This window comes from Nansenia antarctica (assembly GCF_963989245.1).
Source record: "Nansenia antarctica genome assembly, chromosome: 3".
Taxonomy (NCBI): Eukaryota; Metazoa; Chordata; class Actinopteri; order Argentiniformes; family Microstomatidae; genus Nansenia; species Nansenia antarctica.
This window is the reverse complement of record NC_137688.1, coordinates 48,738,065-48,760,864: the sequence shown is the minus strand read 5'-3', so window position 1 is coordinate 48,760,864 and position 22,800 is coordinate 48,738,065. Positions and strand designations below refer to the sequence as shown.

General features: G+C 44.8%; 1 protein-coding gene across 1 annotated transcript in view; it reads left to right on the top strand.

Annotated features, from left to right (window-relative positions):
- Positions 1–2,146: 2,146 nt before the first annotated feature.
- The window catches only part of LOC308152168 (PHD finger protein 14-like), a 55,884-nt gene continuing 35,230 nt past the window's right edge, over positions 2,147–22,800 (top strand). Inside the window, 10 exon segments of the mRNA XM_080525089.1 lie at positions 2,147–2,213; positions 5,410–5,526; positions 6,794–7,491; positions 7,982–8,126; positions 16,272–16,431; positions 17,465–17,576; positions 18,298–18,435; positions 20,641–20,787; positions 21,202–21,472; positions 21,986–22,092. Of these exon segments, the coding sequence (XP_080381215.1) occupies position 2,213; positions 5,410–5,526; positions 6,794–7,491; positions 7,982–8,126; positions 16,272–16,431; positions 17,465–17,576; positions 18,298–18,435; positions 20,641–20,787; positions 21,202–21,472; positions 21,986–22,092 (1,896 nt within the window). The 5' untranslated portion in view covers positions 2,147–2,212.

The following is a 22,800-nucleotide window of genomic DNA, read 5'->3' as shown; positions in this document are numbered from 1 at the left end:
ATGTAAGTATGTGTGTAGTATGTAGTATACAGTACTGTATCTAACAAAACTGTGAAGGAGAAAGCGAGAGGTGACAATGTTGATCTCGATGATGATGATGCTGATGGCAATGATGATATCCCAAGAGAGTTTTGATGCCAGGAGATAAAAAAAAGAACTGACTTTCAAGCACAATACAGTGCCATTTGTCATCGGACAAGGACAGTCGTAATCATCCATTTTGCTCGCCTCCCCCATCAGTCTTCCCCTCGCTGTGTATCAGGATCAATCTAGGCTCATTTATTGTAATCGTCTCCTGTTTGCTAAACTGGTCAAAGTCAAAGGAGGACAATGGAAGCAAACCTCATTCTGAAAACAAGCCAAAACAGACACTTTTAGCCCATGTTTACTGTCCAGACAATTACTCCTCCAGACACACTGTGTCTTGTATTGAAATAGATTAGAACATGTCGTTTTATGTTGCTATGGGCATTTTTGAAATTATATAGGATTTTTTAATGAATGTATCTCAGTATACTGTAGTTGTGACACCTCTTCAGACAGGGTGTTTTTAATTCAATAAAGATAACCATTGCTATTTCAGAATTAAACAGCACACCTGCAGGCACGGAAAACCTTTTAAATTTGATGTACTGTATAATATGCATAACATTACTCTCTCAATCTATCAGTAGTCTATTAAATTGGGCTATGTGATATATTTAAAGTGATTTATCATTCAATGTCCCTCCTCGGTTGACAGTGAGAGAGAGACTCATGGAGAGAAATTGAAGGAGTGAAAGATAAGACACTCGCCACCTGACCCGATTGACTCCAGAATTCCCTGTGGTGGCAACCGGCTGTGCAAACAGAAAAGACCAGTAACCATGGTATCGTCAGTACTCTCAGGTCCTGCACTTCAAGTCGAGCAAAGGGAAATCAAATTGAAGATCAAATCCCCATCATCCTCCTACCACACATTCTTAATAAGTGTCATTGGTCCTTTCCAAAATACCTTGTTAGTTAGCTCGAAGATGTTTCTCTCCCAGCATTTGAATATTCCACGAATGATAGATGTAGATGAATGCATCATCATGACAGTCATGTCCTCGACTCAGAAATAATCAGTTGGGTGATAAGATGATGCAAAGACATCTGAGTTTCAATTGACTAATACATTGATTGTATGGTTGTTTTTTTTCACACTATTCTAAATCTCCCAAACCATATGGACATTTCTGACCTCAGCTGTTTCAGGGCTGGGTGTGTCCAAACAAAGCTTTAGCTTGATATGCCAATCAGGATCTGGATCTAACTAAGTCTCTAGCAGCAAATCAAGTGTTGTGTAGGCCAAGGAGCTCCAAGCCAAAGCAAAACACTGTCTGGACGCTGTAGCACTTTGGCTTAGTATTATGGGGAGATGTGGTGTTGGTGCTCAGCCTTAGCAACCATCCCGTCTTGGCAGTATGTTGACTGGCAAGTGAACCTGAATGAATACTGCAAAAACTTTAACATGATAAGCATTAGGAACATGTAAACATGCACTGCTGCTAAGTAGCATACGTTAAGGAAAAGAGTCATATGTAAATGAAAAAGGTTAACATTCCGTCATTATCATTTGTTACAACACTAAGGGCCGGTTTCACAGACAAGGCTTAAGCCTAGTCCTGGACTAAATCACACTTTCAATGTAAAATCTCCATTGAAGATGCTTTTTAGTCCAGGATTAGGCTTAAGCCTTGTCTGTGAAACTGGCCCTAAAAGTATTATTTTATATATATCATGTGTCATAATATTCATCATGACTTATTTCAATATATTTGTGTCTCTGGGTGACTAGGAACGTAACTGTTAGTGTATGCCACTTCAAATCATAGATATAGAACAATATTAATCGCATCATGTTTGCCATCATCTCATGATCCACGAGCCCTCTTCATCGACCGTTGCCATGGTTGCAACATCCACCCCTTGCAGCGAACGTCACCACTGCGAACACTACGGCTGCGTTCGTAAATTTGCTCTGGAAATCTGATCAGCACTCATGGAATGCCTCTTGTCCAATCAAATGACTTGGTCGTTCTATGACGTTGAACCCAGTGTGTGCTCCGGCGCTCTCACAGCGAATTTGCGAACGTACCCTACGAAGCAGGCAGCTTGTGCACCAGAACATGGTTTGAGGAGGCGTTCTTTGTGCCTTTGTTCATTCAAATATAAGCGAGAAAACCTATACAGTGAGTTATGCTTTCGATATCATGATTATCGACAAAAGGGGCACACATATCTGCGTACAGTCAAACCAAAAACATGTTATTTTGTAAAGAATTGCATGAATATTAACCGGTGCGAATCATTCATTCATTGCTAACGTTAGCTAAGTTAGCTAGCTAGCGTAGCTTCATTGACAGACTGACAGTTGGTAGCCAGCTAGCTAATTAAATGTCTTTCTGGACCCCGGCCGAACAAACATACCAACAATACGAAATGCTTGCTGTCAGCTACGTTATGCGAGTGTCGTTTGAGACGCTGTAGCACGTCTAGCTTGCAATGTAGCTAACCAGTTAGCAACGTTAGCTATAGACTGTCCTGTGTGTTCTATCTAGACTGTCCTGTGTGTTCTAGAGTAGACTGTCCTGTGTGTTCTAGAGTAGACTGTGTGTTCTATGCTATCGCATAGCAACCAAGTGGATATAAGTCTAGGTTAACGTTAGCTAGCTATTATTGTAGCTTGAGTAGAACTATTTTGCATGCATGTTCTAGTATTTTTGCATGAGAAGACATTGACTTTTGAATGCAGAGTTTCATGCCTGTTAGAGTTACACGTCTAAGATTAACTTAAGAAAATGAATCATTCCTGACCTGTAGGTACTGTAATTTTTCTATTGCTGTTATTGTAGGCTATCTAAAGCCTGGTACACACATAAAGATTTTCTAAATCTTAACAGATTTTTTTTATCTGAGAGAGACCCCACACATGAACATAAAAAATCATGGATTGAACAGTTTTGATCGTATTGTGTGTGGTGTGCTCTGATATTCCCAATACAGCACACCACATACAACGATCTGTCCTACCGAGAGTCTCGTCCCCCAAGCCAGAAATCTCAGTAGGGTAGTAGCAGGGCTGGACTGGGACAAAAATTAGGCCCTGGCATTTTTGGCCCAGACAGGCCCACCCCAATCGGTCGGACCACACCAGCACAAAAATACTTGCCTTATATACTCGTCTTATATACTGTGCTGTACAGTCATATGACAAACTGTAGTATTCCCCCAAACCTCTACAAAGACGACTACATACAGTAAGCAATGGTACCAGTGCAAGTAGACCAGTGTACTCAGTGATCAGATTCCAGAGCGAATTTACGAACGGAGCCTTGTTGTTCTAGATTTTTTTTCTCCATTATCAACCTATCATTGCGCTTTAGAGTAGAACAAAGCACGCAACTGTCGCGTCTATCTTTTCATGGCAACTCTACATTGTGATTTACAAGGGATATTAACTAATATTAAGTAATATTATTACTTGGTTACATTTTGCAATTGATCCGCGGTACACATGCGTGCCGAACCGTGGGGGGCGATCCGTTACACCCCTAACAGCTACCTACGTATATTTTCCTTACCGGGTCAACGGTTACAGGCTGACTCGGCCCCGCTTCTTCTGTATCCTCTCTATCCTCTGTATCTGTACCCTGCTCCCGCTCCTCCCTGCTAGCCTCCTCTTCAACCCTAACCCTAACCCTAAACCTCTGTATCTGTACCCTGCTCCCGCTCCTCCCTGCTAGCCTCCTCTTCAACCCTAACCCTAACCCTAAACCTCTGTATCTGTACCCTGCTCCCGCTCCTCCCTGCTAGCCTCCTCTTCAACCTGTTGCTGTTGCTGCTGTGGTAAACTTGAGGGTGCAGCAAACATGTCACTAATGTTTACACATTTGGCAGCATCTTCCTCGAGTTTCTTTTTGTTTTTCTCCCTAAGTTTTTCCCAGCCTCCCTTCCGTTTTAGTGTGCTTTTGCGCTCCATCTCTCTCAGTATCTATCTAGTAACTATCCAGGCTAACAAAATTTATTTTGCCGGCCGGCTCGGCCCAAAACTACTGCGAAACTGAGACGGAGGTCTGGTGCTGCGTGCGTGCGTGACCCCTGACCCCCCCCCCCCCCCCCCCTTCTCTCTGTTGATTGGGCCAGCCCAGTGTCTGCATAGAAAATTGACCAATGGGCCGCTGTTCCTGATTTATGGGCCGTTCAATGGTAGCTTTCGATTTATGGGCCGTTCGATGGTAGCTTTCGGCCGGGCCGGCTGGTAAAAAAAAAATAAACTACCGCGGCCCACCGGGCAAATGCCCGGTATGCCAGATGGCCAGTCCAGCCCTGGGTAGTAGTACCCTGACTGACCTGTACAAGGCAGCCATGTGCGACAGGGCAAATACAGTTTGAAGAACGAAAAGAAGACGCGTCATCAACTTGCTTCTTGATTGGCTACATTCCATTCCACATCACAATCGGACTCGCAAGTTGGCAGTTTCGCCCACACACAAGAGGACTTTTGATCGTAAATATTGAGCATGTTTAATATTTATGATCGCCAGCCCTGACCATTTTCCGAGCAGATTGTCGGGAGAAATTGACTCTTAACACACCTCACACCACAGGATAATCTTGTAGGATAATCTGTAGAGCCATCCGATAATCGGGCGTTTGCTGTCCTTGGTTGGAAGAGGGGAAATCGGGCCAAAATCAGCCAGATTATCTTTATGTGTGTACCAGGATTTAGTCATGTTCTTAATTTTCATTTATTTATCAACCCAGTTGGTTGCATTGATTGTTGTCTATCATCACAAAGCATTGGTGAGGTACAGTATGATCATGGCCATAACTGAAGGGTGTTTCATAAGCCCAACCAAAATGAACATCCTATCAATGTAGCCTAATATGTGTCCAACCAAAACAACAAAGACATTGGAACCTCAAATCAAAACAAAATATAACATTTGGCTAGGTAACTAATTTGGTCCTGGAAAAATACATCACACACAAATACTAAAATACATCAGATGGTTAGTTTTATGGTGTTTTGTGCCTGTTCCATGTCTGACCGCCATGACTCTGTCATTCTAAATGTCTCCTATGGGCGGCTGTGGCACAGGAGGTAGAGCCGCCGTCTAATGATCGCAAGGTTGTCAGATCGGCGGTTTGCGCCCTGGCTGGCCACATGTCGAAGTGTCGTTGGGCAAGACACACTGAACCCCAAATTGCTCCCAGTGAGCAGGCTGGCGCCTTGCATGGTAGCTTGCCGCCATTGGTGTGTGAATGTGTGTGTGTGAATGGGTGAATGAGAGGCCGTTGTAAAGCGCTTTGGAGCAGCCAAAAACGAGCTATATAAGTGCAGTCCATTTACCATTTACCTTACTACATTTCTCCTCATCTTAGTGGACCGCGGGTCGAAGCGCAGGCAGGTGAAGCCCCTGGCGGCTTCGCTCCTGGACGCCCTGGATTATGACAGCTCAGACGACAGTGATTTCGAAGTGGGAGATGCTGATGCCTCAGGTAGCCACTCCCTTCACTCATTCATTCTAAAATGTAATATCCTTTCACCGCACATGGATTTTACCAGATATTATTCATAATTTCTCCGAAATGTCAAATGCGAATAACGCAAATGGAAGTGTTGTTCTATGTAGTAGTAACACTGTAACGCTAGTAACACAAGTGGAATAAGGTTGGGTAACAACAACACAAACCGCTCAGGGCCTCGTTTCCCAATAGTGATGGAACTTAAGCTTTTGCAAGAGTTTGATACGTAGTTCGTTCAGAACGACAATGTAACATGTTTCCCAAAACACCTGGTCGAGAAAATGTGTGTTTTACAGTACATCTTAAGAGCATCATAAGAGCAGAGAGGAGCATACAGTACATCGAATATGAATCATCGATAGGCTTCAAACACTGCACTCAGATCAGCTGCAGCACATCTCAACACAAGTGGCAAGTGTCAGTTAGAAAACAAAATATCCTCCTAACATTATCCCATTTGAAGTTTCAAAACAGCTTTGTGATGAGTAATTCCTTGATGTGCTTGTTGCTTGTGCAAACTTTATCAACGTTGTCTGGATGAGTGTTGGAGCTGAAGGAACCTAGAAGTATCTGTTTGACGTGTATGTTGTGGGTGTAAAGTGACTCGGTAGGGCAAACACCCACTCTACGATGGACATTGCTGCTGTTCGAGTGGTCCAAGGCATCTAGTGTGTCTGCCATCCTGCTCAGGCACGTATGCTGAGGCGAGGATGATGTCCTCATAGCCCTGCATGTCTGTGTGTACAGTCTGATAGAACGGGTGTTTGGCACCGTCTCAATGCATGGCCATGGGACCAGGCTGCTGAGGCGATCTTGCCTTGAGGCACTGTGAGGCTGCTGGACTAATCACCCTGTCGGCCCAGAGGTGTCTATTCCTACCTGTCTGCAGAGGCACACACACACACACACACACACACACACACACACACACACACACACACACACACACAGACACACAGGCACACAGGCACACAGGCCAGGAGCAGATAATGAGATTCTGTTGCACTGTGAACCTCCTAGGATCTACCCTGTTGGACCTGGACCTGACAGGACGCCTAGAAATCCAGATGCTCTTGTTGATCTGCCTTACAGATTGCATGATTTAAATTTGGAGGAGTGAATCAAACTAATGATTTTTTTTTGCAGTTATCATCATGATAACGTGGTCATAACAGTCACAATATCCTTTCCCCATTTCAAATACACCCTCTGTTTTCTTTCTCTCCTCCCTTCCTCCTAGGGTCAGAGGGCAGCGGCAATGGCAGTGATGAGGAAGGGTCCAAGGAGAGCGCCGCGGGCTCCGACAGCGACTCCGACAACGTTGCGTCTGCGGACGAAAGGATCGACGAGGAAGAGGCCAAAGAACTGACCGCCGACGACACCCCGACCGAGGAAGACGAGAAACCTAAAGGTCAGCCTTCCTCTTCCGACAGCACCACCAAAGACCCTACGTCAGGAGGCTCCAAGAGCCGGAGGAGGAGCGAGAAGGCCTCGGACACATCGGAGGCTAGCGGCAGCGGGAGTGGGAGCGGGAACGGGAGCGGGAACGCAGAGGAGAGTGCGGCGGAACCCAAAAAGTGGAACCTGCGTCGGAACCGGCCCATGCTGGACTTCACCACCATGGAGGAGCTGAACGATATGGACGACTACGACAGCGAGGACGATAACGACTGGAGGCCCACCGCCGGGAAGAAGAAAGGCAAGATGGCTGCCCAGAAAGAAGGAGGGAGCGGGGGAGAGGAGGACGACGGGGGCAGCGCGAGCGACGACGACGATGATGATGATGATGACAACGATGATGACGATGACGACGACAACGACCACAGCAGCAGCGAAACGGACAAAGAGGAGAAGAAGCCCAAGAGGAAGGGGAAGAGCAGTCACATGTTTGACGAGGAACTGACCAACGACAGCATGTCCCAGGGAAAGGGCAACGAGGTTGGTGCACATGCTAATTAACTCACTTAAGCACACTCACTCTGAGCACAAAGTAAATACAAGTCTCGCATCTTTCTCATCCACGGCACTGTATGTGACCATGACCTTGATGTTAATGCCCGACCAGCCTTATCATTCGGTACATTATGCACTGGCTGGAAGTTGTTTGTGAAGTTTTTGGGGGTAAAAGTTTAGCTCTGCATTTCTCTGGGCTTAGATGGTGACCGAGGCCTGATTTCCGTTTTACAGTTTTATAACCCACACTCAGTTACGGGTCACATTAGTTATCATATAATCCAATGAGAAGATGATAGTATCAGAGGGAACCACAGAGATTGATTTAGGCTAATCGACTTAGCTAAGCTTGGTGTTCATCATTGTGTATGGGATTTGCTAACTGTCGATAACTGGATCCGTGAGACCGAGGGATGGTGAGAAGCTTTACTACAGCTTTCTCTCTCTCTCTCTCCCTCTCTCCCTGATTCCCCAGGATTCCCTGCTGTTGGACAGAGCCCAGATGTGGAGCTCCCAGAGGATGGACCACATCCTAATCTGCTGTGTGTGTCTGGGAGACAACAGCGAGGACGCGGATGAGATCATCCAGTGTGACAACTGTGGGGTGACGGTGCATGAAGGTAAGTACCCAACACAGCCATTCAGCAGAGCTGCGACTACCGTGGTAGCACTATTCAAATGTGGGTCCGAACATTTAAAAATAAATTCTTGTCATGGTGTACCGGTTAAAGGGGTTGAACCCCATTTTGTGTGAACTGGTACACGATTGTTGTGTGTGTTGTTTGATTGCACTGATGCATTATCATCGTTCTGGAAGCAGGGAATAACCTGGGAAGGGAAGGTAACGCTCCTCATCTAGCATTATAAGCCTGTGGTGTGTCTGATTGGTTGGAAACGAAATCAATTGATTTTCAAGTCGTCCTTCTCTCCTGGACAGGCATAGTTAGCACTACCCATGTAGGCTGGATCAATGTGACACGGCTAATTTTCAATTACTCTTATTTATTTATTTATTTATTTATTTATTTGCTGATGTTTTACTGATTTAAAGCACCCCAGAAAAACCTTGGTGGGGTTTCTACCGCAAAAGAAAAGAAGTAATTAAATAGTTTAACCTCTAAATGCAGTGATGAAGAGAATGTCTCTCAGGTACTTTAACAAGGCATTTAGCCTGAGACCTTGAAGCTGGTTCCTGAGATGAATGTGAGCCACAAACTATGATAACAGACCAACTCCCAGTTTTGTCCTTTAGTCTAGACACGATGAGAGGGCTCTGTAACCTTGAGGATATTTGTCCTCGGTTCAGAGGCATGGCAGGGGTTCTGCATGCAGCGTATGAGTCAGACTGGATAGGTGAGATCTGAAGAGCCCCAGTCGCAAATAGTGTCAGCCTCTCAGAAACAAGCTACTATGCCACAGCCATTGGCCTCACTGAATCAGGGGGGTGTCCTTGAAATAGCCCGGGCCTTTGATGTGCCAAGTACTGTTTCAAAAGTCCTCAGAGCAACGCAGCGACAGATGATCTCAGGAAAAAAATCATGAATACTCGGAGCAGGGCTCTCCATTTATCTGGTTGTCTCCCTCCCTCTGTTGATATGAGGTTCCTCTGAGACATCATGGTTAATCTCCCTGAGGGGAGGCAGGGGGAAGGTTGGGGCGGCTGCAGTATGGGCCTTGAAAGACCCCAGCGCCGGCACAAGGACCACTTGTGGGCGTCTTCTTATCTGTCCTCTGTCTGAAGACGGCAATGTTGTTTTCTCTTCTGATGAGGTACAGTAGAATGTAGACCGTATTTTAGGCAATTTAAAACCTCACGGCTCCTCTATAGGTCTGTTATACCAACTGTAATTGCTTTGCTTTTTATGGTGATAATATAACTCAAGGCTTTAAGCCATTTACAGTGTTTTTAGTGCCTATTGATGTCCTTAAGGTTTCCTTAACCAGCTCATAAATATGCCATCTGCTGTACTTCACTGCATGTGGGCTAGAACAGGTTGTGCTCACTCAGACTATAAAACCAAAAGGCCGTCCTTCGTACTGTACATGTACATGCATTTTCTGTCCATTTGTGTCTGTCTTGGTCAATTACAGTTGGGAAAGAATGTGTTTCATTTACCATTTACCACAGTAATAGGAAATGAATTGGATTGAAATGGTACTTGTGTAGGCAGAAGGCTTGTTACTGTATTACAAATGGTTTTGTGCGGTTCATACTGCTGTGAAAGAGGGAGGAATCAAGGATGCGTGTTTGTTTGAAGAGCGAGAGGACGGGGCGGAGAAGGACACACGAGCGTAATGAAGCACAAGAGTATGGTAGGGGTTGAAAGAGAGAGTGGGAGGAGAAGCGCGAGGGGAGTGACGAGTAACTATCTCCTTCATTTGCCGCATGGAAGCGTCGTAGACTCCACCTCACGTTCCCCCCCCCCACCCCCCCCCAGGAGTGCTGCCCCCAACTGATTGGACAGCTGTTTCATCTGCAAAGGCCCTCCCTCGCTAGCCGCCTGCCACCCATGTGTGCCAGCTGTGCCACCGGTCCTGAGGGAGTTGGGGGGTTGATTGGGGCAGGAGGAGGGCAGCCCACGCGGCTGCCTCTTGTGTCACAAATGCTCACCCTAAACCCTGCGCACTCGCTCGGAAAGGTGACCCACACGGGCGCATCAGTGCATAACCTGTCTCATAGGTGTAGAGAGACTAGTCTTCTGGGGTGGAACACATAGTGCCTTTCATGATGTCACTTTCCCAAAATGGTCATTCCGTTTTAAGATAAAGAGAGAGCGGTGGTGGGGAGAGAGAACAAGGAAGAGACATACAGTAGAGAGAGAGAGGGAGGGAGGGAGGGGGGGAGGGAATGAGAGAGGACAGTCAGGTAGAGATGAGGCGTCATTATCTGCTGCTCGTGTGAGTCCGTCTCGCGTGCCGCTGCCGCTGTTCAACTCGAGCATCGCTCTTTGTTGTCCCGAACACTTCAGACCGTGTAGAGAGCTGTTCTCCTCCTCGGACGAGAGGAAACGATAGATGAAAGGAGGGAACGGGAAGTCCAGTCTTGGGAGATCAAAAGCCTCGGTGTGCACGGAGGCCCAGAGAGCCAGTCAACCCCCCCTCCATGAGCCTCAATCAGAGCTTTGGACCCTGCAAACTGGCTGCTTTTGATTAGCAGTGGCTTCCTCGGCCCCATCCTAGCAGCACGGACATCATTAACTACTACGCCCATTAAAGGAGCTCAGACTGCTTTATGTGTTTGTCTAATTACAGCGCTTTTTAGTTGTTTTTTTAGATTCAATTATTTGTTGTTTTTTCTTTCTTTTCCTCCAGTTGAGAATGACTTTTTCTCGCTCTCATTTTACTGTTGCAGTGATAATGGGTTCTGCTGTCATTCGCAGGCGCGCGGCTATTAAACCCGCACCCTATTAAAAAACATCACATGGTCAATAATAGTCCTGTTCTCATTCTACCACCAATTAAACAATGGTGGTATCGATTTTGACGAGCCTCTAACGAGTTCTGGACCGTAAAGTTAATTATTTGTTCAGGCTTATTTGATTAAAATGCATTTTCAGTAAGAATAGGTTTCCAAAAGTTCAGATTTAATAATCCCCAACTAAGTGTGTGATGATTTTCTTTTCTTTCTTTTTATTTTTTAACCCCATTGAAATTCCACCAAACTTTTCTGGAGCTGTGTACAGTACAGTGGTGAGGGGGAGTGGACTGAACATCGATTCAAGTTTCAAGTTTATTGTCACGTCACATTACAAAACTGTAAGAGAGTAAAATTCTTAGGCTTCGGTTCCTGACATTGCAGCACAAGACAATAAGGCAATAGGCATAATTCAATTAAAAAGTGTCAATAGTACAGGACATAAGTGACAGTAGTAAAGTGGCTGTGAGCTTAAGGTTTAGGTAGTCCGTATGCATGTGATGTGCTTGTGGATGATAGACAATTTTCTACAGTACTGTAGGCTTGTTCATGAGCCTGATTGCCTGGGGGAGGTAGCTGTCTAAGAGTTCAACATCTATCAGAGTCTTATCCCTAGCTGTGATGTGACCAGGCAGAGAGGCAAGATGCTTATTATGTGTGTGGTTGTGACGGTTTAGGTCTGGTGTGTGTCATTGAATAAGGGATGAAAGCCTTCCCAGCAGATGACACAAGCCTGTCCCTGTGGCCGTGCCCTTAGGTCCTTCTGCTGTAAACCAGATAGGGTTGTTTTTTTAACGTATGGCTCAGAGGAGGTGGCTAGCCTAATGCGACGCGCCAGACCTACACATTGCACCGTTTATTTACGACGACTACATTTGCGCTAGGATAGGGAAGACTAAGCCGGACTTTGCCAGTACGTCATGTTGTCCACTTCTGCTCCCAATTGGCTACAGACACACACCTATCTATCACTGAGACTGCCAATGGCCCCGGGCCTGAGCTAGATCACTCTTCCTGCTACGACTGGTGGATTGATGGTTCACTTGCTTAGTCAAATGTATTGATAAGTAGGCTGGGTATCGCCACTGATTTCCCAAAACGATTAGATTCCGATTCACAGCTCCCGATTCGATTCGATTCACGATTCGATTCGATTCGATTCGATTCCGATTCCGATTCGATTTAGTTACAATATCAATTTTCCTTGAATATGAAGAGATTCTCAGAACTAATGCTATAATGGTCCATTGCTCTGGATGTCCAGCTGTCACACGTTATGGCAACTCTCTCTGCTGGCTGGAGTGAAGTTGCGATGTCACGTTTCACCTGCGCGGACATGTCTGGGACTATCACTTCACTCAACTGTTTGCGTGTCGGTAACACGTAGCGTGGTTCTAGTACACTGACGACACTGACGACGCTGTAGTAATTTGTTGGGCACGCGGAGAATGTGATTGTAATTTGCAACCAAACGTCTTTATCAGCGAGGCTTGTTTCGGATCCGCTTTTCCATGTTTCACGTCAGGGTGATGCCTCAATAAGTGGTTCCGTAGATTTGTGGTGTTTCCACTAAATTTAACCTCCACTGCGCACAGCTTGCATATGGCTTTGCTTTTGTCCTGCTCATCTCTATCGTCATAATTTTTACATCCAAAATGCACCCAGACATCTGCCTTTAAGCCTGGTCGTTGCGTGAGATATGATACATTCTTGTAGCGCGAGATCTGGCCACGAGATCTCGTTGCGGGTTGAAGCTGCAAGCAAAAAAATAAATACAAATAAAATAAAATAAAAAAACATGAAAGATCGATCTCGGGATTTATGAATCGATAATCGCTCATTCAATGAAGATCGATTCAGAATCGGGAAATCGATTTTTTTGAACCCAGCCCTATTGATAAGTAAGTCGCTTTGGAATAAGGCGTCTGCTAAATGCCCAAATGTAATGTAAATGGTGTTTTTGTTTTGTTTTATGTCTATCCCCACTCGCTGTAGGTCTACTTCACAGTGTAGGAGAATGTTTCACAGGTTGGTCTGCTGTAGAAATATGAGGAGCCGACGCTAAGTGCCGAGTGATTTGGGCAGAGTCATTAGAATACCTGTTCTTGTAGTTTCCCTCCGACACAGCCCTCCTAGGCGGGGTTAAGTGGTACCGTTGCACGGCAGAGTTTTAGATTAGGTTTTTAAACTGCTTAGCAGATGCCCTCATCCATGGCAGTGCATGCAGCCCTCTGTACATCCTATATATTATCCAGTTAGACAAGCGGGGTAATTATGGCATTAGTATGGGTTAAGTGACTAGCTAGAGGCTTAAAACCATGTTTTCCCTCATGCTGTTTCATCTACAGTAGGACCCTTAATGCCACAAGGGCAGGTCCTGAAGCCCCTTAGAGTATAGAAGTGTGTCTTATATAGGCCTATCTGTTATTGTCATGTACAGTGACATACAAGCTCCGGTCCAACCAGCATTGTAAGCTTTTTATTGACAGTTTAAATGCTTTTTAGTAATGGTGTACTAATCCATTATCAAGCTTTTGTCAGACGAGAGCATTAAATGATACATATTATTGAAACACTTCTCTCTTTCTCTTTCTCTTTGTTCCTTTCTAAACAGGTTTAAAAAAAATAATTAAAAAAAATCTAATTGAAATGCAAAATGCAAAACACTATCAAGCAGTAATACAAGCTTGTGCTTTTTTCTCTATTCATAACGAGGAAATGATTTATTCCATGGATTGCTGGCCATGGGAATGATTGCATTGTTTTTAGAGACGGAGGAGAGCGCTGGCATGCCAGGGATTGCTCTTCATCTTATTATGCCGTTTTAATTCAGTGCCGCTGATTTAAAGGAAAGCAGCTGGCAGTTTTATCTTCCCTCCCCAACCAACGCACACAAACACATATGTCATGAAAAAACACAAATTCCATCACGTCTAATTGGCCTTATTCAGGGAGATCTCAGCCTATGAGTTGGTTCTGTTGTGTTTCTCTGTTATGACGTTTGGGCACGCTGACTTTGCTTGTATGAGTGCTTTTGAATAGGTCTACTTAATTTTGGAATGAAAAGTGTTACCAAATGTAGTTGAACTAATCTAAGAGCAGCCATCTTGAACAAGCTGGATGGATGCTGAATGTCTTTTTGAGTGAAGAAATATTTTGACAGCCGCTGAGTAAGATTAATCGATTCATGTCATTTCACTGAAGTAAAGTTTCTACAAAGTAAACTGTGATATATACACTAAGGGTGTAATCTTATAATAATTTATATATTTAATATGTTTTAAACATTCTTCCCTTTTTTTGGGGGGGGGGGGGTTATTGTGTTGGTAAAAATGTGTTCACTTAAAGTTAAAGTGCAATGAGGGAGCACTGCTGAAGTAGGCCTATTTGGAGATGCTACTGTATAGAAATGAGGCATACTGATTGAGTGCATTCCATCTAAATGGGATGTTATAATGGAATAGGTAACACTGCAGCACCATAGATGATAATGAACTAAATGTACCCCTAATGGTGTTGGCACTCTACATCACACTCAGAGAGGGAGAGATGGGCAGTCTGTTCTGTTGGTGTATGTTTGTAACTGTAGAAAGATTATTAGAGTGATATCGCAGCCAACATGAAAATGGAAAGCATCAATGCACTGTCAGAATAACAGATTGCTCTCTCACCAATATGAGGTGCCCATAATGTCTCCTTTGATCCTGTGAACAAACACCCGTCCCCCATCACCCTTATTGTTACATCCAGAGACATATCATGTACTCACTCCTTCACGTGTTCACACTTAATGTGCTACTGTAGCAACCTCCTAGCACTCTCCAGCCACACCTTTCACTGTTACATCTTGATACTTCTGTTGATTTAGTCAACACTAGGCCCCACCGCCTCTCTTTAACTGCCACGCTCGTCATTTCTGACATGGATAATCTTCACTTCGGGGATTATGAAGCTATCCCGTAGTCATCACTTTTTGTCGGCTTAGCTCATATTAGCCAGCACCCCATGGCTTAGCGGTTCCAGCTTTGTATCTCGGTTCAAAAGGAACATCGGAGATTTGCTCGACGGTTCATCCGTAAGTCGGTTAAACCAGCGTGGTGATGGTTCAGAGCCCCAGTTCCATGGTTCAAAGCCCAATCAGAATTAAGCGCCCAACTGTTGCCAGCAGTATTTCAGTAATACCTTTCTTTAAGAAAATAAACGTCCAGCTGGGTTATATCTCGGAGCACCTAGGACGTCTGCCCTCGTCACATGATTGTGGGGGGAGATGGAGAGAAGGACACTTGTTTGGTAGTTTATTGACAACATTGGAATTGCGAATGAAGCAGAGAGGCTCACTTGGAGGTCCGGTTGTGTCATAATTGCTTCCCTGATGTTATCCTGACATTAAAATGCTCTCGAAAGGTCGTCAGAAGGACCTATAAAATCCTGCAGGACAGCAGGGACAGGGGGGCCCTCAGGTTCAACATTGAGTCAGTCACTCACCGTGATGCAGAGCAAATGCCACCCCCATCAGAAACAACCTATAGAGGGGACACACTCACACACGCACACACACACACACACTCTGAAAGAATATACAACTGAATAAACATTGCTGTCTGCTGCTCAATGTTTGCTCTCGGTGCGTCGACTCCCCAGTGCGGTCCACGGGGTGACAAGCATGCAGAACATTGTAGCGTTTGATTTGCAAGTCTCTCCCATTGCCGAGGAAGCCTGGAGGCTGGTTGGCTGAATTTATGACTTAGTGGTCTTATCTCTCCAATGGAGGCAGAGGGCTGATTGCTGCCCTCATTGGTACCATCGAGCACGTCTGCTCAGTGTAATAGCCGCAATAGAAACCGCATCAACAAGGTAATTGTTTTGGCAACCCTGGAAAATTAAGAAGACAACATTAACATGCTTGCTTGTGGCCTTCTCCTCTCCCCTCGTCTTAGGCCTCAATACTATGATCAAATGTTCCCATTAGCGGTGCTGGAGTGGTACTGGCTTCAAAGACGATTGAAAGCCTCTGAAAGTTTCCTACCAAGTGAGCAGATGAGCACCATGGAGTGTGCTTGCGAGGGTACTAACTGCTCTCTGACCTTCCCGGTCCCAGGTAGAGATCACTGCCATTGATAGATTGATCAAATTGAAGAAGAAAAAAACTGTCACATTTCCAATGTGGTCCTCGGCGGTGGAAGACCAACAAGAAAAGAACAAGCAAGAAATACATCAAACACATTGCACCTTTGAGAGACAATATAATGAATCCTGCAAAACGTCCCATTGATATTCAGATGAAGCGTGTAATGAATTAGATTTAAACCTGATACCACTAACAATGACAATCTCTGTGTATGTGTTCCAGGTTGCTATGGCGTCGACGGTGAGAGTGACTCAATCATGAGCTCTGCCTCAGAGAACTCTACAGAACCTTGGTTCTGCGACGCATGCAAGAACGGTGTCACGCCCAGCTGCGAGCTGTGCCCCAATCAGGACGGGATCTTCAAAGAGACAGACGCCGGGAGGTGGGCCTTTCCCCCCACATTGGCTTAGCGCACTTTTAATGTTGATGTTTAATGCCCACAAACACACCACAATAGGCCTAATTGACCCTCATTGGTCAAGTGCTGTAGGCAACTAGACAACTTCTATCTCCATTTAAATTGTGCATACATTCAGCATCGAGGAAAATATAAGTTGGAGAGAGAGGGGTAGAAGAGAGAGAGAGAGAGAGAGAGAGAGAGGGAGAGGGAGAGGGGGAGGGAGGGAAGGAGAGAGAGTGAGAAAGGGAGGGAGGGGGGAGGAGAAGAAATAAAGCAAGAGAGTGAGTGAGAGAGAAAGATAGGGGAAGAAAAAAGAGAGGGACAGAAAATAGTGTGTTATGTGAAGCGTGTAGGCTCCAGCCACGTTATCGCTGATAGTGCTCCTCAGCCAGCCTGCACCCGAATTTACTACTTCACTAGAGCATGAAAAACACAGCAAATTAAACTGTGGAGCGCTTGCTTGCTAGAGATGGATATCTTTATATTGGACTTCGGATTCTCTTCCCTAAAGTCCGCATTTGAAATTGTGTCACAGTCACAGCACAACTGTAGCCAGTGAGTGTGGGGGCTGCTGAAATGGACTACTGAAGGTTTGCCCTTTTAGAAGTGTTGTTTAAGTAACTCACTGCTTGTTCATCTCAAGAGTTGTTATTGTGCACATCCAGTACCTATTGTATTGAGTTTTCTCTTTAAAACTTTTGTTTTTTGTGTACCTCATTCATTACTTATGAATTGGTCTTAATTGTGACACTCAAGGAAGCTCTTTGCTTGAAGGCTATTTTTCTTTAAAACTATTTTTTTCGTTCCTCTTTACTTATGAATTGGTCTTAATTGTGACACTCAAGGAAGCTTTTTGCATGAAGGCTATTTCTAAATACAGAATACACCAATCTTTTACAAATGTGTGTACTGTGTGTATGTAATGTATGTATACTCATCTTTTGCAACTTGCATATTTCAATTGGCCGTTTGTTTGTTTGTTTATGTGCTGTTGTTTTTGTCTATGCATTCCTAGATGGGTCCACGTGGTGTGTGCACTGTACGTCCCTGGAGTGGCGTTTGGGGACATTGATAAACTGCGCCCTGTGACTCTCACAGAGATGAATTACTCAAAGTATGGTGCCAAGGCAAGTACCATATTTTTAGGTTTCAAAGCGTAATCATGATGGATGTCTGTTTCTGTTTACGATGTTGCATACTGTATGTACATTGAATCAATGTCGCATTATAGCACTGCGTTGGTTTGTCCAGAATAAACCAGTATTCTACATGACTCATATCACTTATTTCAAGCTTATTCCTGTAAACGGAAAAAATAAGTTAACTGTTAACTTCATCACTTACGTACTTATTGTCGAACTACTTCAGATTTGCTTAGTCACAGCTCAAGACACAGCTTTAGACTCGGGCACAGGTAATGCGTCCCGGTGTCCGTTGATGAATCTGTTTGCTTTATAAGCAGCATATAAAGACGGTGATAAAGTTACTCCTGTCTGGTTACCATCCAATACTTTACATCCAACTAAACAAAGTGATCCATCAGTGGAGCTCTGTATTCTAGCTGGAACCTTTTGAGGGGCACAAAGCCCATTAATGTGGATGACTTTTAAAGAAGCACTTGAAAAGGTTCCTGCAATTATTTTAGTCCTCTAAAGAAATTGCTCCTAAAGTACGATTTGTAAGACTATTATTATTATTATTTTAATTTTGAAAGTGAATAATTTGCCCATTTTCAAGTTTTCTAAGTGGTCATCTTTTCCCCCCCTTTGAGAACTTTTGAATACAGCGTCTAATAATGCTCGGTTTTATTCTCCGTGTCTTTGTATTTCTTTTCTTCCTCCCGTTCAGGAGTGCAGTTTTTGCGAGGACGCCCGCTTCGCCCGGACAGGTGTCTGCATCAGCTGTGACGCAGGCATGTGTCGCTCCTACTTCCACGTCACATGTGCCCAGCGGGAGGGGCTTCTCTCCGAGGCCGCAGCGGAGGAGGTGAGGGAAGAAGTTGATGAATCAGATGTTTGGATCCCTCTCTTTCACCAACACACGGTGCAGGGTTGTTATTGTGTTTTGGACGTTTGCAGGCATGGGCTGTTAGTATACATAGGACATAGGACACATTCATGATGTGGTGAAATGCTGTTTTCACTATACTATGGCATTGGGTTTAAATAACATAGTAGAGTAGGAGGTAAGCTTACACTGGGGTGAATGCCATCCCTCAGATGAAGAGACGTTACCCTGTAGTTACCCCTGTAGGTAGAAGTAGCACTGTCCTCTCCAGATGAGACCTCCCCCCTCCCCCCAGCCAATCTTGACTGAGCACTGAGCTGGGCTTGAGATAAAGCAGGAAGAAGAAGTCGTTCATCATCAGGGTAAAGTGGTCCGTTGCACCATGTCAGTGAACAATATGACTGGACTAGAGGTAGCAGAGAGGGTTACTAGTGGGAGGTGTAGATCTAAACAGCGTTATTAGCCAGAGTGCTTCATGATACACACTCATATGACAGTAAGTCTTATACTGTACCACAACCAGTCTGTGTAGGATATCCATCGGAGTCCTCTTCCTGTTCTGTTCAGGGTTCTCCCCAAGGTGGCACTGTCAAAGGATTGCATTATCAAAACGTTTGTTGATGTTAAAATGCATAAAAAATACAGCTAAAATGCAGAATTAACTGAGAAACATAACATTCACAACAATGTCATTGGCGATCAAAGATAGTTCCTCTATCGTCACTGAATTTTCAGTTTCATTTGCTCTGAAACGTTCACATAGTGGAGAAGCCACGGTCGACAAGGTGGGCCTCTTAGTCTTTGGGGAGAACCCTGCTGTTGAGAAACACTTCATGAATCAATTGAATCAATCGTTTAACTTGATTGACTGGCATTGGTTCGTCAATAGACAGTCAAGATTTTTCATTTAGTTTACAAATCGTAGTCTCAGGAAAGTGGGCTATAAACGCTCTCTTAAAGTGGGTGTGGCTCCTTTAACCAGCAGCGTCATCCTGTTTATGGGTATTCATAGCCCGTCTGTCGCAGAGCTCATGTATGCGCCTCGCGTCACTTATTTCTGCGGCATAAAGGCGATATCGTCTGCACCGATAAACTGGCCCAGAAAGTGCCTTCTCACCGCAATCCACTTAATCCAGTCAGCTGTGCAAAGGGCCCCTATCAACAAGCGAGGGTGCTGATAGCATCCGCAGAAACACCTTAAGCCTAAACGATTCTGGGGGAGCCAGGGGCAGGGAGATTTTTAATATATATATATATATATACCGTATATATATATATATATATATATATATATATATATATATATATTGGTACTGTGACAGAGGGGAGGTAATCTAGAAGGTTCCTCCTAGCTACTGTTGAAGCCTTGAAGATGAGCTTTGTCGTTGTGGGCTAGCAATAAGAGACTCACATTGCTCTGTAATACGGTACCTTATTTGCCTCCTGGAGGACCATTAGAGAGAACAAAAACCCTCTGTAGCCATGATTATTTTTATGCACCTCAATGGTGTCTCTTTTTTCACTCTCTCTGTTAATGGAGTTTTCAGTTATTAAGCGTTCAGACACGACATCATCCTTAATGTGTTTGTTCAGCAGTGGGTTGAGCACCTATTTTTACTCTGGGAGAACAAAGAATTACATTTTTATTTTCTTGGCAGATGTTCTTTTATCTTTGAATAACAACTTAACCATTACTATTATTTTTGATGGAAGAACATGATGTGCAACAGGGCATGTGAGCGGGGCGCATTTTTAAAAATCAGGAGCTTGGGCTTTTCCTTGCGCTCCATTTAATGTCGTCCCATTTTTCCTTCACTCGCTACATATTAGTGACATGTTCACGAAAAGATTGCTCTCGTTTAAAAGGTAAAATTACATAGTAAAACATCAAATCCATAGGATCGAGTCTTGAGCATTTTCCATCAAACAAATCCTTGTGAGCGAGGAGTGTTTTTCTCCGACCGCTCAACTCGCGCTCACATGCTCTGTCTGACGTGCAGCTGCCAACCGCCTGAAACACTTAACAGAAAGTTAAGTCGGGCTTAATTAAAGCACTGATTCAAAAACCACGGTGAATGTGTAACCAGCTCTGTTCAGTTTGGTTCTCCTCTGTCATTTGAATTAGTGTTAGGAAGGCTATAATCGTAATCTTTCAGGACAGATGTGTCTGTGTGTTTTTCTCAGGACATAGCAGACCCGTTCTTTGCCTACTGCAAGCAGCACGCGGACCGCTTTGACCGGAAGTGGAAGAGGAAAAACTACCTGGCCCTGCAGTCGTACTGCAAGGTGTCCCTGCAGGAGAGGGAGAAGCAGCTGGCTCCTGAGGCCCAGGTGAGAGGTCACATGGTCCTACAGATACCAAACCCTCTGTCCTTGTAGGAAGAGCTCAGGCTAGTTAGTGTTTATGTCAAACATTTTCTATACCCTTTCTATTAGTTATTTTATTTTATTTAATTTTTTAGCAGATAAATATGATTTAAAAAAAATGTTTAAGAGTAGCAATTTCAGATTTCTGTCACACAATTTCCAATCAAAGCTTTGAACTTCTGTCTCCCTGCATGTGGCCGACTATTAGTTTGTTTTTGAATTGTGTGTGTGTGTGTGTGTCTGTCTGTGTCTGTGTCTGTGTCTCTGTGTGTGTGTGTGTGTGTGTGTGTGTGTGTGTGTGTGTGTCTATCTGTGTGTCTGTGTGTGTCTGTGTCTGTGTGTGTCTCTGTGTGTGCGTGTGTGTTTTGAACCCGGCAGGCCCGCATCACCACCCGTCTACAGCAGTACCGGGCCAAGGCGGAGCTGTCCCGCAACACACGGCCGCAGGCGTGGGTCCCCCGCGAGAAGCTGCCACGCCCTCTGACCTCCAGCGCCTCGGCCATCAGGAAGCTGATGAGGAAAGCCGAGCTGATGGGCATCAGCACGGACATCTTCCCCGTGGACACCTCCGACATCACCGCCAGCGTGGACGGACGCAGGAAACACAAGCAGCCCGCCCTCACCGCAGACTTTGTCAACTACTACCTGGGTAAGGGAAAATAGTACCTACCTGACTGAACTAGTATGTATTAGAACAGCCCAAACATGACACTGTTCTGTACTTCTGAAATGATGTCTTGGGTTGTTACTGAAGTACGATAAGGGGGAAGACTCTGCATAACGGACTTCTGCTATTACCTGTACCTAGTTCCTTTGTTTCCTTTCCGCATCCGAACACGTATCCCTCCCCTGTAACTCCTGTACCAGCAGACAGGTGGAGAGTGTGCACCACAGGCAGACGTATGTAGGCACTCAGCATGTAGCCTTGCATAAAGACCTTTTCTCCTCCAGAATGAATGATGATGATGCCAGATGTGAGGAGACCGCCATGGCGGTAACCTTGAGAACACACTCCATTAGCCTGCAGCAGAAGAGTCGTCTCTCTCTCCCGTCTATCTCCCCATCAGTACACACTCTCGCTCTCATAGGGTCTTTTCCTGTACATAGATTGCGATCGTGGATATTGATTTTTGTTTCTCCCCTTCCCCCCATTGATATTCAGAGCGGAACATGCGGATGATCCAGATCCAGGACAATATCTCGGAGCAGAAGAACCTCAAAGACAAGCTGGAGAGCGAGCAGGAGAAGCTGCATGTGGAGTACAACAAGGTGCGTGGTGCGGGGGTATCCGCTGAGGTATGCACTGAGGTATCTGCACAAAGTTATCTTTGCCCCCATACGTAAAGGTTCAATCACAAGGGGCCCTCGTCTGTTGAGTGACAAGACGCAATGCCCCTACCCTGGACACTTTTAAATCAGCCCTCAAAACCCACCTGTTCTCCAAGGCATTTGGCCCCTAGTCTAGTTTTGTCACTCTCGTTGTCTTTGTTTCTTTGCTTAGTTTTTCTGTTCCGTCTGTCTGACTGTCCGTCTATGAAATCTGTTAAGCGTCCTTGGGTTTGAGAAAGGCACTATATAAATCTAAGATATTATTATTATTATTATTATTATTAACTTGCGCACTTCGTCCTTTGGGTCGTACGCAACATGCAGAACTTTTCACAACTGACCACTCTGACCACTCACTACTACAGTAGTAGCAGAAATCCTCCAGAAAGCACAGACTCCAAGCTTGCAGCTGGTAGGCACACACCCCTAACAACATGTATAGTTTACAGTGTCTTGATTGCGTTGTACTTTGTTGTTCTTAAATCTGCACGATTACTCACGAGCGGTGCCGCTTATGCAAAACGACAACAGTAAAACCACTGTTTCGCTTATGTACCGTGAAAAAAAGATATTTAAAGAGCCTCGTTTGCACTCCCAGTCCCAGCGCCTCCTTCATCCCACTCTCCCTCTCTCTCTCCTGGAACATGT